The following is a 12,720-nucleotide window of genomic DNA, read 5'->3' on the forward strand; positions in this document are numbered from 1 at the left end:
TATATATATATATATATATATATATATATATATATATATATATATACATATATATATATATACATATATATATATATATATATATATATATTTATATATATATATATATACATATATATATATATATATATATATATATATATATATATATATATATATATATAAATATATATATATATATATATATGTATATATATATATGTATATATATATATATATATATATATATACATATATATATATATATATATATATATATATATATATATATATATGTATATATATATATATATATATATATATATATGTATATATATATATATATATATATGTATATATATATATATATATATGTATATATATATATATATATATATTTATATATATATATATATTTATATATATATATATATCTATACACTTATATATATATATATATATATATATATATATATATATATATATATATATATATATATATATATATATATATATATATATATATATATGTATATATATGTATATATATATATATATATATATATATATATATATATATACATATTTACATATATCTATATATATATATATATATATATATATATATATATATATATATATATATATATATATATATATATATATATATATATAAATATATATATATATAAATATATATATATATATATATATATATATATATATATAAATATATATATATATATATATAAATATATATATATATATATATATATATATAAATATATATATATATGAATTTGACCTTTCTTTACAACTTTATTGTAAGCCAAAAAAAACATACAAACTATGTTTTTTTGATGAGTCTTGTATATATATATATATATATATATATATATATATATATATATATATATATATATATATATATATATATATATACAAGACTCATCAAAAAAATATAGTTTGTATGTTTTTTTTGGCTTACAATATAGTTGTAAAGAAAGGTCAAATTCACTTACATGAGCGTCATTAGAATGAACAGAGGAATACTGTTTGTACCAGACATTATACTTCAGAGTTCATAGGAAAAGCTGCAGCTCCAGATGTTCTAAATATGTTTAAATCCTACATGACTGATTTAAATCCTGAAAAAATGCTTCAAGTTTCAATGGATGGCAGATGGCAAAAAATGCTTTAGATTTCAATGAATTCAGATTTTATTTTTATATTTTGTGGCACTCGACCGGCTGAAAATCAAAGTGTTGCCTAGAAAACAATTGAGGTTTGGTCAAAAGTATTTTTAGTTGTTGACTACTGGAAGTCTTTATCAAAGAGCAAGCAACTTGGACTTGGTAAACCAGGGCAAAACACCAACTTTGAACATTTAAGTGCTCGAACAAATAAAGTTTTAGTTTCTTTAAAGTCAAAGTTTTTTGAAGAAATTAGTGGCTGTCTATATATATTCCTTGGTAGGTAATATTTAATTCAGATGCAATTTTATTGCTTTTTATATAATATATTTTTTTTTATTACAAAAGTATTGAAATATTTTGAGATTTTCTTTTTTAAATATTATTTTTAAAATTTTGAGAAAAAACTACAAATTGTTATTTTCAATTTTTCTATTTTTTTTTTTTTATCTAGTTTCTTTTCAAACTGATAAACCAATGTCTTTGTTAAAAATAGATTTGTTTATTTGCGCAAACCGGCTTTTAATCAGCAAGATTGATGAGCAATTCCATGTCAAATCAGCAAAAAAAAAAAAAAAAAATGTCACCCCATGTTTTGGATTTTGCTAATTTTTTTATATGTTATAGGGTTTATGTAAATTAAGAAAATCTGAAATTTGGAACCTCCAACCCTATACCGTTCTTGAAAAATTCAGCATTCAATTTTCTTATTTATTCTGACTCAGCATTTTTTGCAAAATACTTTGTTGTTGTTAAATGGCAATATTTTATGAGCCAAATGAGATATCATACTGAAATTTTGTACATAGACAATCTTCCACAAAGCGGATACAAATTTCAAATTGAAAACTTTTTTAACCACCATAATAGGTAAAAAGGTATTGTTATAACTTGCATTATAGGTATCAAACATCGCTATTAACGAAAATATATATTACTGCATTTTTCAACTTTTCTAAATGCAGCTTTTTAAGTAATAAAGAAATTTTCCTTACATAAATAAAATATCTTTCAAAAAAACTTTATAATATTGCTAAATATGTTATTTGAAATAATTATTTTAATATATTTATAAACTACGTATACTAACATATTAACAGTTGAAATATGAAATAATAAAACTTATTAAATCTTAAAATATTAATTTTTAAATTTTGTCCAAAATTTTATTTATGAGGTGTTATTTTTCTACCGCTCACTAAAACATATTGAAGTAAGGAATAAGTATAGAAAAGGTGATTTACCAAGACTTGTATTTTACGGGTCCTTTATATATTTATATATAAATGTATTATTATACATTTATATGTTTCCCAGATACATTATAAACATACTTTATTGAACGTTAAACTATTCAATTAAACTTAATATTGGGATTTTTTTTTTCCCCTTCGGACTAAAAGTTTTAGTTGCAACACCTTACAGCTCATTCATTTGAAGAACATTAGAATAATATTTGTTTGTTGTACAAACAAATATTATTCTAATATTCCCAATATTATTCCCAATACTAATTTACTTTGCAATGACATCGCAATTGGAGGAAGCATTTTTTTAACGGTGAAATAAAGTTAAAGCAATGAAAATATTAAAGAATAAAAATCGAAGAAAAATATCAAATAAACAGTAGAACTAAACGCTAAGTTAAAAGAATAAAAATGTTCGCGACAATTTCGAAAATAAAAAACGTTATTAAAAGAAAACAAAAATAACATTTTTTAAGTTTTATTCATTTATGTTATTTGGATTGCTTATATTATCGTGTATTTTTGTGTATTGTTTACAATGCCGTCTGATTATGTGTACTTTTTACATTGTCAGGAATCTCTATGTTTTGTTTATACTGTTGTGTAATTTTGTGCATAATTTATATTGACGTGAACATTTGTATATTATTTATGTTGACGAATATTTTTTTTGTGGTCTTTAGCTTATTATTTTTATTATTGTTGCTCTTTATGTTTGTTGCTATTATTCAAGTTATTTTTTTTTTGTCTCATAATATTTAAAAATATTGTGTTTTCTTTTTTATTTTCTTTCATCATTCTGATCGTCAAACGTTGTTATCTCATTCATTCGTTATTTCACATTCATTCGTTATATTTGTCTTGCTTTTCTAAATATTTTTGTTCTTTTTTTAATTTTGATTTGACTTCTTTTGGTCGCTATCTGTATTACTAATTTTTGCTTTGTTTGTTTATTTTATAAAGGTATCACTCCAATGACTAGATTTTAACTGCGCGAGTGGCGCTGATCCTAGTTTTGTAAAATTATAAATAAGTTTGTAGTTTTTTCAATTCTATGGGTAAATAAATGAATAAAAAAAAATGTGCAAACGAATTTCTTTTGCTGTAATAACTTAAATCTTAACTACTTCCTTTTCAGAAGTAGTTATAAATTACAAAACTACTTTTTGTTGAACTTTAACAAAAATTAGTGCGGGAATTGGGGGCTCTTTGATATGTGGGGCAGCTTGATCTTTTAGCGCTACAAAATCTATTTTCAATTATATCGTGACTTCTTAAGATACTATCAGCATATACTTCTGGCTATTTATTTTCGTTATTGTTTTGTCAAAAAATCGATTTTACAAATTTTAAGAAATAAAAGTTTGATTTTCACGATAAAAGTAATATCAACTGCAGTCACTAGGTATTTTATTGACGTATACTTTATGCTATGATTTCGCCGTTGAATCATATTTATCAGCAAGATACAGCCATTATTACATGATGTATAACTATTGGGGTTGCTTGATCTCTTTTACAAGGGGCTTGTTGATCTGAGGATCAAGGTGCCCCATACTAATATTATGACACGTATAATTTGTTGTATTTAATAACATTAGAATATCTATTGAAATGCATTCATTGGGCAAAAACAAAATATTTCCATTTGCTAGATAAATAAAATTAATAATAAAAAATAAAAAAGTAAATTATTTTAACAAGATATAGTAATAATACTCGATTTAATTTTGTTAAATTTTTGATAGACATAAATATGTATCAGCTGCCGCTTGATTTGAAATTGTAAATACGAAAGGTAAAACATTTAAATAAGATAATTGCGAACAAGAGTAATTTTTTGTCTTACGTTTTCCATGCTGTTCTCATCGAAGAAAAAGATCGGGCTATTGAGCAGTGGTGCACGCTTGGTGTCGGGGTTCGATACCCGTGCGTAGCAGTCGCTTGGTCAATTTATTCTGAGTGTCTGTATTTGTAAATAGCTGCTAAATTTATGTCACTGTTTCTCGTTCATTTAGTTTTACGTTGTTTTTCTTCATGTTTAATTAATTAATGCTGTTTCTTTGATTGATTTACTGAATTTGTATTTTTACCTAGGTTCTTTTGTTATGTTACTGTCATTTTTGTGACAAATAAAGATATATATATACAATTATTGTATCAAATTTGAAAAACGTTAATGATTATTGTTCAAAAATTCGAAGACGAACTATGGCCTTTCAACGAAAACAATTCGCCAATTAGCATATGAAATGACTGTTGCTAATAATAAAGTTTCTCCGGATTCATGGATTAAGAACAAATGGAGGCATCAATTGGTTACAGAGCTTTATGAAAAGCAAACCAGAATTATCTTTACGAGCTCCAAAAGCCACCAGCTTTGCAAGAGCAACAGCATTTAACAGATTCATCGTTAGTGAGTTTTTTTTGGAATCTCCGGGAAGCGCGAGAACGTGATCAGCTTGGTCCACAAAGCTTTTACAATGTGAACGAAACAGGACTTACAGCCGTATAGAAGCCTGTTAAGGTTACTGCTAGTAAAGGTGTCAAACAAGTAGGGAGAATAACACCTGCAGAAAGAGGGACTCTCGTAACAGCTTGCTGTGCTGTAAATGCGATTGGCAATTCAATACCACCACTGTTCGTTTTTGCGAGGGTGAAGTTTCGAGATTTTATGATTAAAGATAGCCCAACCGGATGCGTAGGATTTTCTAACCCATCTGGTTGGATGACATCAGATGCCTTTGTCGAGTGGTTGAAACATTTTATCAAACATTCGTACTCTTTGAAAGATTGTCAAGTTCTTCTCGTGCTAGACAACCACGAGAGTCATAAATCTTTGGCATCCCCCGATTTGGCGAAAGGAAACGGAACAGCCATGCTTAGTTTTCTACCACACTGCAGTCACAAGCTGCAACCGTTGTGCAGATCTGTGTATGGGCCTCTCAAGAGATATTATAATGCGGCTTGCCGCAAATGGCTGATCAGCAGGACCAGACCGATGAGAATATATGACATTGTTCCGATTGTGTGTGAAGCATACGGTAAAGCCATTACAAAATAAAAGCATTGAATCTAGATTTAAAGTTGCTGGGATCGAACCATTCAATCTGGACATTTTCACAGATGACAATTCTGTGCCAGTATCAGTGACCGATTGTCCAGCACCCACTCCTACCGTTGAACATTTAGAAATTATTGCAGATATTGCAGAAACTATTATATCTTAACCCAATCAAAATCTGCAGGAAATGGCTAACTTGGATGAGAGAGACTCTTCTGAATTAGCAGGAGCCTCTGTTGCTGTAGCAACACAATCTGTTGCCGTAACAGCAACCCTGAATATCGTAACACCGGAAATTCTGAGACCCTTTCCAAAGGCTCCAGCCAGAAAAAAAACAATTTAAAGTAGGCAACAAAAAACAAGAATTTTGACAGACACTCCTGTTCGAAATGAGATTTGTTTGGCAAAAGAAAAAAACAAAAAAAAAAAAACGGAAAAAAAACAAAGTTTCCATGGTTCAGAAAGATCCAAAAAAGACCACAAGAAAACCTAAAACAAAACATGCTGCTACCAGACTTCAGTTTAAAGAATCCGATGATGAATTTACGGAATAAATGAGACTTCGAAAGATAAAAAGAAATAAGAAAAAAAAATGCTACTAGTGCAGCAGTTGAAGTCCAATGGAACCAATGGAACTTTCCAATGATTCTGATAATATTCAACGTCTACAACCGCTTGAAAGTGATGACAGTGAAAATGATCTTGAAATGATATTTTCTCAACAGATACTTGAATCATCAGACCTGAACTTTGACTTTGATGCACTGAATGTGAAGGATTTTGTTCTGGTTAAATTTGATAAAAAAAAAGAAAACTATTTATTATGTTGGACAAATCTGTGAAAAAGAAAATTTGCGAATGCTAAAATATTTAAAAAAAAAATTAAAATCGTATAAATTCATCTCTGTCAGTGAGAAAATGTACCAGTTTATGAGAGATGATGTTGTCTGCAAGCTTCCAGATCCAATGCAGCATGGTGGCACAACTCGTGTCTGTCGACATTTGATTTTCGATTTTAATTTTTAATTTTTGGTTAACATTTTTTAAAATTTCTGATGAAAAAACTTGTTCACAAAACTTTAAATGTGAATCTCTTGGCGGAAACTTGAAGAACTGTGTTTTTAATTATGCTATATTGCCAACTTTTTATTGATTTTCTAAAAAACTGTATATAAGATCAAAGTGCCCCATAGTAAATAAAATTTTGTTTTGCAAATAAAATAATTTGAGAGTTGAACTTACAAAAAATAAATTCTAAATTTTGTATTAGGCTGCTAAGCAAGTTTTGTCAATACAAAACTTAGTAACTTTTGAATTAACGCCAAACTTGCGCTAATCTTACGCTTAAAAATATTTTGTGAAAATACCCAAATAATTAAAGAATAGAATAGCGTACCGTTAACAACAATACCGTTAACAAAAAAATACCGTTAAACGGTAATATTTAAAAACTCAAATTTCAAATATAAAACACTTTTCGTATAAATATTACTAGGAGTGTCCCGAATAACATTTTTTCATTATCCGACCGGAAATCGAATACCAGGATATTTAAAATTATCTGATCGGATATCCGGATAACGTCATTCAAATCCTAAAATATATACTTCATAATGACAAAATATTATCTTGATAAACCTACAAAATGGCGAACTTTGTTTGAAAACCTTTCAAAATTAATGATAGCTGTGATTTCAGAGCAATATGCATTGCATGTGGAAATCAGATAAGCAGGGGTGTAGTAAATCTGGTCAGAAGTCATTTTGCTCAACACCGCTGCATAATTACGCAAAAAAAGTTTCATTGAAATTTGTATGAAGAGGAAAAAAAATCAATACTGAATCTTCTTCAGCTGCTCAAGGAAGTTCAGAACGTGTTAAAATCTGATCAAGTCTCCTTTTAAAAAGCTGTTCATGGAGATGATGTTTTCTTTAATCACTCAATTATAGAAAAAACTAATGACTAAAGTTTTAAATTATTGGAAACATGAAGAGAAGTTTCCACTGCTAAAAGAGTTTGCACTTAATTTACTAGCACCACCTGCATCCTCTGTATTTTTGAAAGAATATTTTCATTATTTATGAGAAAAAGCAATCAAGGCTAAATATGTTTCTCTACATTGACAATAATTTTAAATTTGACAATAATTTTAACTATTGTTGAACTAAAAAAAACTTAGCTCAATAAAATTTTAAAAGCTGTACTTTTAAATATTCATTTTGCCATTTTTCTGATGATTTACTTAAATGTTTATGGTCAGCTGAACAATATTCTAAAGTTAAATTTGTAATAATCAATGTCCAAGCAAGAGATTTGAAAGGGGCCTATCTCACCTTTGGGGCCCGTTGTGGACCACTTTCCCTTAGTAATAACAATATTATAAAGATACCATTAACATTAGATTATTTAAAAATATAACATTTCTAGGTTTTTTACAATTTTAAAATGATATTAACATGAAATCCGGTATATAAAAAAACCAGATGAAGTTATTATCCGGCCGAATAACAGATACAGTATAAAGTTTACTCGGGACACCCCTAAATATTATATAAACAACCTCATAATATTTATATTACATTAAGAAATCACACCATACGGATTGAAATGAGGATCAAGCTCAAAAGATCTCGAATATATTATCAATTAAGAAAATAACTTTTTTAAATTTATTTTTAAATAAACAAAAATTCCAACTTCGAGAAAAATCAAAATTTTTTAAAACTATTAGGTTCCGAAAAAAAGCTCCGTGATATGATATGAGAGGTCTTCCAAAATTTATATGCAAATTATGTATATGAACAAGATTGAAACTTCTTAGGTCAAATTTTGGTTTCATTGCATATAAATCTGGAAAGGATATAGGCATAAAATTTATTTTACATTGTACATAAAGCAGAAGATATTAAAAATATTTAGTTGATATATATTAAGAACATTCATTTCCAATAAAAGAGGTCTGAAATGAGTTTAACGGTCTTTAAAGTTTATTAATGGTGCTAGATGCTTCTGTTGATCTAATTTTTTTTTTTAGTACTACCTCATGCAATATCTGCATTGTTTACATTGCGTTGAATAAGCGAGTAAAAAAAGCGAGTAAATGCATGTCTATTTAGAAAATTTCTTACTTATTACAATACTTCAATATTTTTTCAAACTTTGTGCCATAAAGTATCGATATGACTTTTACTTTTAAGATTTTCACTAATGAAAACACCAAGGAAATGTATAACTTTTGATTGCTTTATTATTACTACATTAGGCTGCCTAATTTTTGAGTAATCAATACATTCGGGTAGAATGCTTCTAACGAAATAAATATTATTAAATGCTGTAAGGAGAAAGAAATTTTTTCCACATTTTGTTTTTGTCATCATCACCATTTATTTTTGTAAAGCAGCACGTGATATATTCAGATGCATTTATTTCAATTTCTTATGGTCTTGATTTATATTTTTTCAAAACTCGTTTATATCAAAAAACTATAACGATATCAAGTCTGAAAATAAAAGAATATTATGTTTCCAGACTTGATATGAAGAGTGTATTTTCAAATGCGGTATATCCATTTTTGAGATAATTGACTTTTGCCGCCACTCAATGATGGCTCATATGTTTGGAAAAACAATTGTTGTCTAATTTATATATGCATAAATAATATATTAGATAATGTTGAAAGTTAAAATATAGGTAAATAAAAACATAAATAGTTTACCCAATGCCCAAAATGCCCTGTTTATAATGTCCAAAGAAAACAACGGTTCCTATTAAGAACAGACTTTTCTTTGATTAGAAAACAATTGCCTAACGTGCATTGGATGTCTAGATTTGCAAAAAACCATAATTCTCTTAGTACCTGCTGAAAAAATAGAAAATAATTCCTTTATTAGTTCTAAATATACTGCGTTTAGCTCATTGCACATTGATGGTATCTTTATCAACATCAGCGTTTTTCAAACATTATAAGGCAATTATTGAGGATGAGAAAATTAAACCTAGTGACTAAAAACATATAGTCGACTTCATTCTTCTGCAAATGCAAAAAAAAAAGCTTACAAAGACATCAATAACTAAAAGATTTGGAGTATTGCTTCAAGCCACTGTTACGCTTTACGTAAGCCAAATCACTGAATTGAATACATCTTTAGAGATTGATAATAACAAATTTGCTAGTGAGAGGTATCAAACCATGGAAAAGCTTAAACTTGAGAGTTTGAAAATTGATAATAATTATATATCAGGTCTTTCCTTTAATAGTCAATGTGACAAAATATTTTCAACAGGTAAGAAGGTTGATAAATACTATCAAAGAGCATTAGTAAAGGAGTTATTAAACATCAGTTTCTAAAAAAAAGTTTAGCCTTTGCTGAAGCCTTTGCCCGGAGGTTAAAACTATGTTCTTGTTTTGTGGTGATAAATCTGTGATAAAAATGTGATAAAACTGTGATAAAACTGTGATAAAACTGTTGTAAATACTGGAGTTTACAGTTGTCTCGAACCGAAGATTAGCAAAAAGCAGTACAATGGGCAGTATGTCAACTACATTTTAACGATTTTTTTCTCCACTATCTATTCAAGACCTTCAATGATTCCACTTCATGATTTACTTTCTACACTGGTTCTAAGCCTGAACTCAAACCACTGCGCCAAGGGCGCACATAATGATGTTATTTAACAAATTGATATTTCTTATCACAAAACAAAGATTTTGAGACAAAGTATAATTGCTAGCATACGGAGACCAAGCAGTAATAAATGGTAGTGAGCTGTATGAATACTTGCCGATATTATGTTGTACCAACAGTAATAAAAAACGCCTCGTTACTGAGATTTTTTGTTGTTGTTGAATTAAAACTAACCTGGTTTAAAAGTTTTTGGTTGTCAAAATAAAAAATCACCAATAAAAAGTCTTAATAGAAATTTTTCAGTCCTAAACTGCAAAATCTAATGACGCCAGAAAAGACATCAAGTTGAAAAAAGAAGTCTGAAATCTTTCAATTTGTTTTTGTTGTACAAAAAAGAAAATGGTTTTAAAGAGAACTGTAAACTGTGTATTTTCTAAATGTTAGTTTTCATGTGTATTTTCTAAATAATAAACTAAACATAATAATATAATATTTGTAGACGATTTCCTCATTTTTAATGTCTCCAGTTATCGAATCGTATTAAAACTTACTAAATCAAAATGAAAGTTATAAGTGAAGGTTATTGATTTTTATAGTGATAGACCACGTCCATGTATATAATGCCCAAATATTTTTGCTTTGACAAGCAATCTTTTTTGATAGTAAATTTTTAACTTTTTATATGCAAGGAAGCGCTGTTTGTGTTCACTTTGTCCTTGACCTGCTAATCATTTAGAACAAGTGAAGTTTTTTTTCATTGTTAGTGATTTTACCATATCTTTTATTTTGACTTTTTTAATTTAAAGTTAAAACACGAGTAAAAACAAATTGTGTACAAGTATAGTAGTCAAATTTTTAAAACTTGCCGTTGATATAAAATCTTTTAAATAAAATACTGCTTTTCCTAGTAATTTTATCAATGTATAAGTTAAACCTTTCATCAAGGTATGTATAAAAGTTAGTTGACTGTTCATACATTCTGAAAACTTAACCACTGGAAATTGAAAGGTTTTTGAATAACGTATTTTAAATGAAAAACTCAACTTATTGATCACTTTGATTTTTTTTAAGAAATGTTGTGGTTAGGTATCAATATATACAGATGATATATAACCGATTGATATACTGATGATATAGGATGATATATACCTAATTTCTCGCTTGTTATTATTTAAAAATTTTATTTAGTTTAAATTTTCAAATTATAAAAACTTTAAATTTTTCAAAACTTAATTTCTTACCTTAAACTTGCATCCATGTTTAAATATTGACATGGAATAATTGTATTAGCGCAACTATCAGTAATATGGGAAGACATCTATAAAAAGTTTCAGAGATAAAGTTTTTACCCAAGTAAATTAAATGTTCAGTAAACACACGACTTTTAAATGACGTATTAAAGACATGTTAAATATGTATAGATGTAAAATAGACGTTGTTTAGACGTTTTTAATGAGTCAAGCGTTTACTTCGGTAAAAAAGGATACTTTTAATATAAAACAGCTATTTCAATCTTAAATCAAACCTCTTTACGCATAATTTTCATGCCACATTGATTTACACAACAAAGAGGTAAACATTCGCAATTTTCTTCATGAATCTAAACGTGAATTTACGAGAAAATTTAACTTTTACTTTGATTTTATTAAACTTAATATTTCTTTTAGCACATTCATCAATAAACATTATCATCATCATTACCATCATTATCGTCATCATTATCATAAGGGCCGTCCCAAAGAGACGCGTCGTAGGTGTCTCCCCCTCCTTTACAACGATAATTTGGGCATTGGAGTTGGCAAATAATAGCCAACAAGGATCTTTTTTTTTTGTTGTTGTTAATATCTTAGTTAGCAAATCTTTTTTCTAAACCTTAAATGGAAAGAACAGACACGTCAACCCCCTTCCCCACCCCTTATCAAGAACTCTCTGGGAAGGCCTTATTCTATTCTACTATTACCATCCTTAATTACCATCATATTCTTGAAGTTTTATCACTAATAGCATATATTATCTTATTAAAGGGTATTCTGAAACAAATTATTTGAGAATCGTATAAACTAAATAAATTTAAAACATATTTTACATTTAAAATCACATTTAAACCTTATCTTTTAAAAAATGTATACATGTTTATTGTATATTTTTTATTATTATTATTTGTTGTTAATATTGGTGGTGTTTTTTCTATTGTCAAATATATTTGTAATTACTTATATAATGCCCTTTCAATTAAAAGTGAAAACTAAATTTCTTTTATTTAAATAATAAAGCCATTTACTATTTTTATTTAATACTCAAAAGAACTTTTTTCCTACTTTTACCGTCTAACGTTTTTTAAGCATATTAACCAACTCTTAAAATCTATTATGTCTAAAAACTTTGATATTATTGTTATTTTTTTAATACATACGCAATATTTTTAATTCTTAAGATTTTTTTTGCTTTTTGCATGCCATTTTTTAGTGCGATATTGATATTCATTAAACATGCATTTGGTAAAATAAATTGAATTATGCGCAGAACATCGTACATAGCTATAGTAAGACGTCACTTGAAAAATGATATACTAGTATGGTCACCATATTTGAAAAAATATTTAGAATTACTCA

At 27.2% G+C, this 12,720-nt stretch overlaps 1 protein-coding gene across 4 annotated transcripts in view; it reads right to left on the reverse strand.

The window, feature by feature from the left end:
- Positions 1-11,713, reverse strand: part of LOC136083949 (uncharacterized) — a 150,704-nt gene extending 138,991 nt beyond the window's left edge. For all 4 annotated transcript variants that reach the window (XR_010640225.1, XM_065803906.1, XM_065803907.1 and 1 more), the window contains exons 1-2: positions 11,634-11,713; positions 11,350-11,426 (exon numbers count right to left, since the gene is read on the reverse strand). Coding sequence is in view for 3 of the 4 variants with exons in the window: in XM_065803906.1 (XP_065659978.1) it covers positions 11,350-11,382 (33 nt within the window). In the remaining variant the exon portion in view is untranslated. The remainder of the gene's footprint in view (positions 1-11,349; positions 11,427-11,633) is intronic.
- Positions 11,714-12,720: the final 1,007 nt, after the last annotated feature.

Source organism: Hydra vulgaris, chromosome 08 (assembly GCF_038396675.1).
Source record: "Hydra vulgaris chromosome 08, alternate assembly HydraT2T_AEP".
Classification (NCBI taxonomy): domain Eukaryota; kingdom Metazoa; phylum Cnidaria; class Hydrozoa; order Anthoathecata; family Hydridae; genus Hydra; species Hydra vulgaris.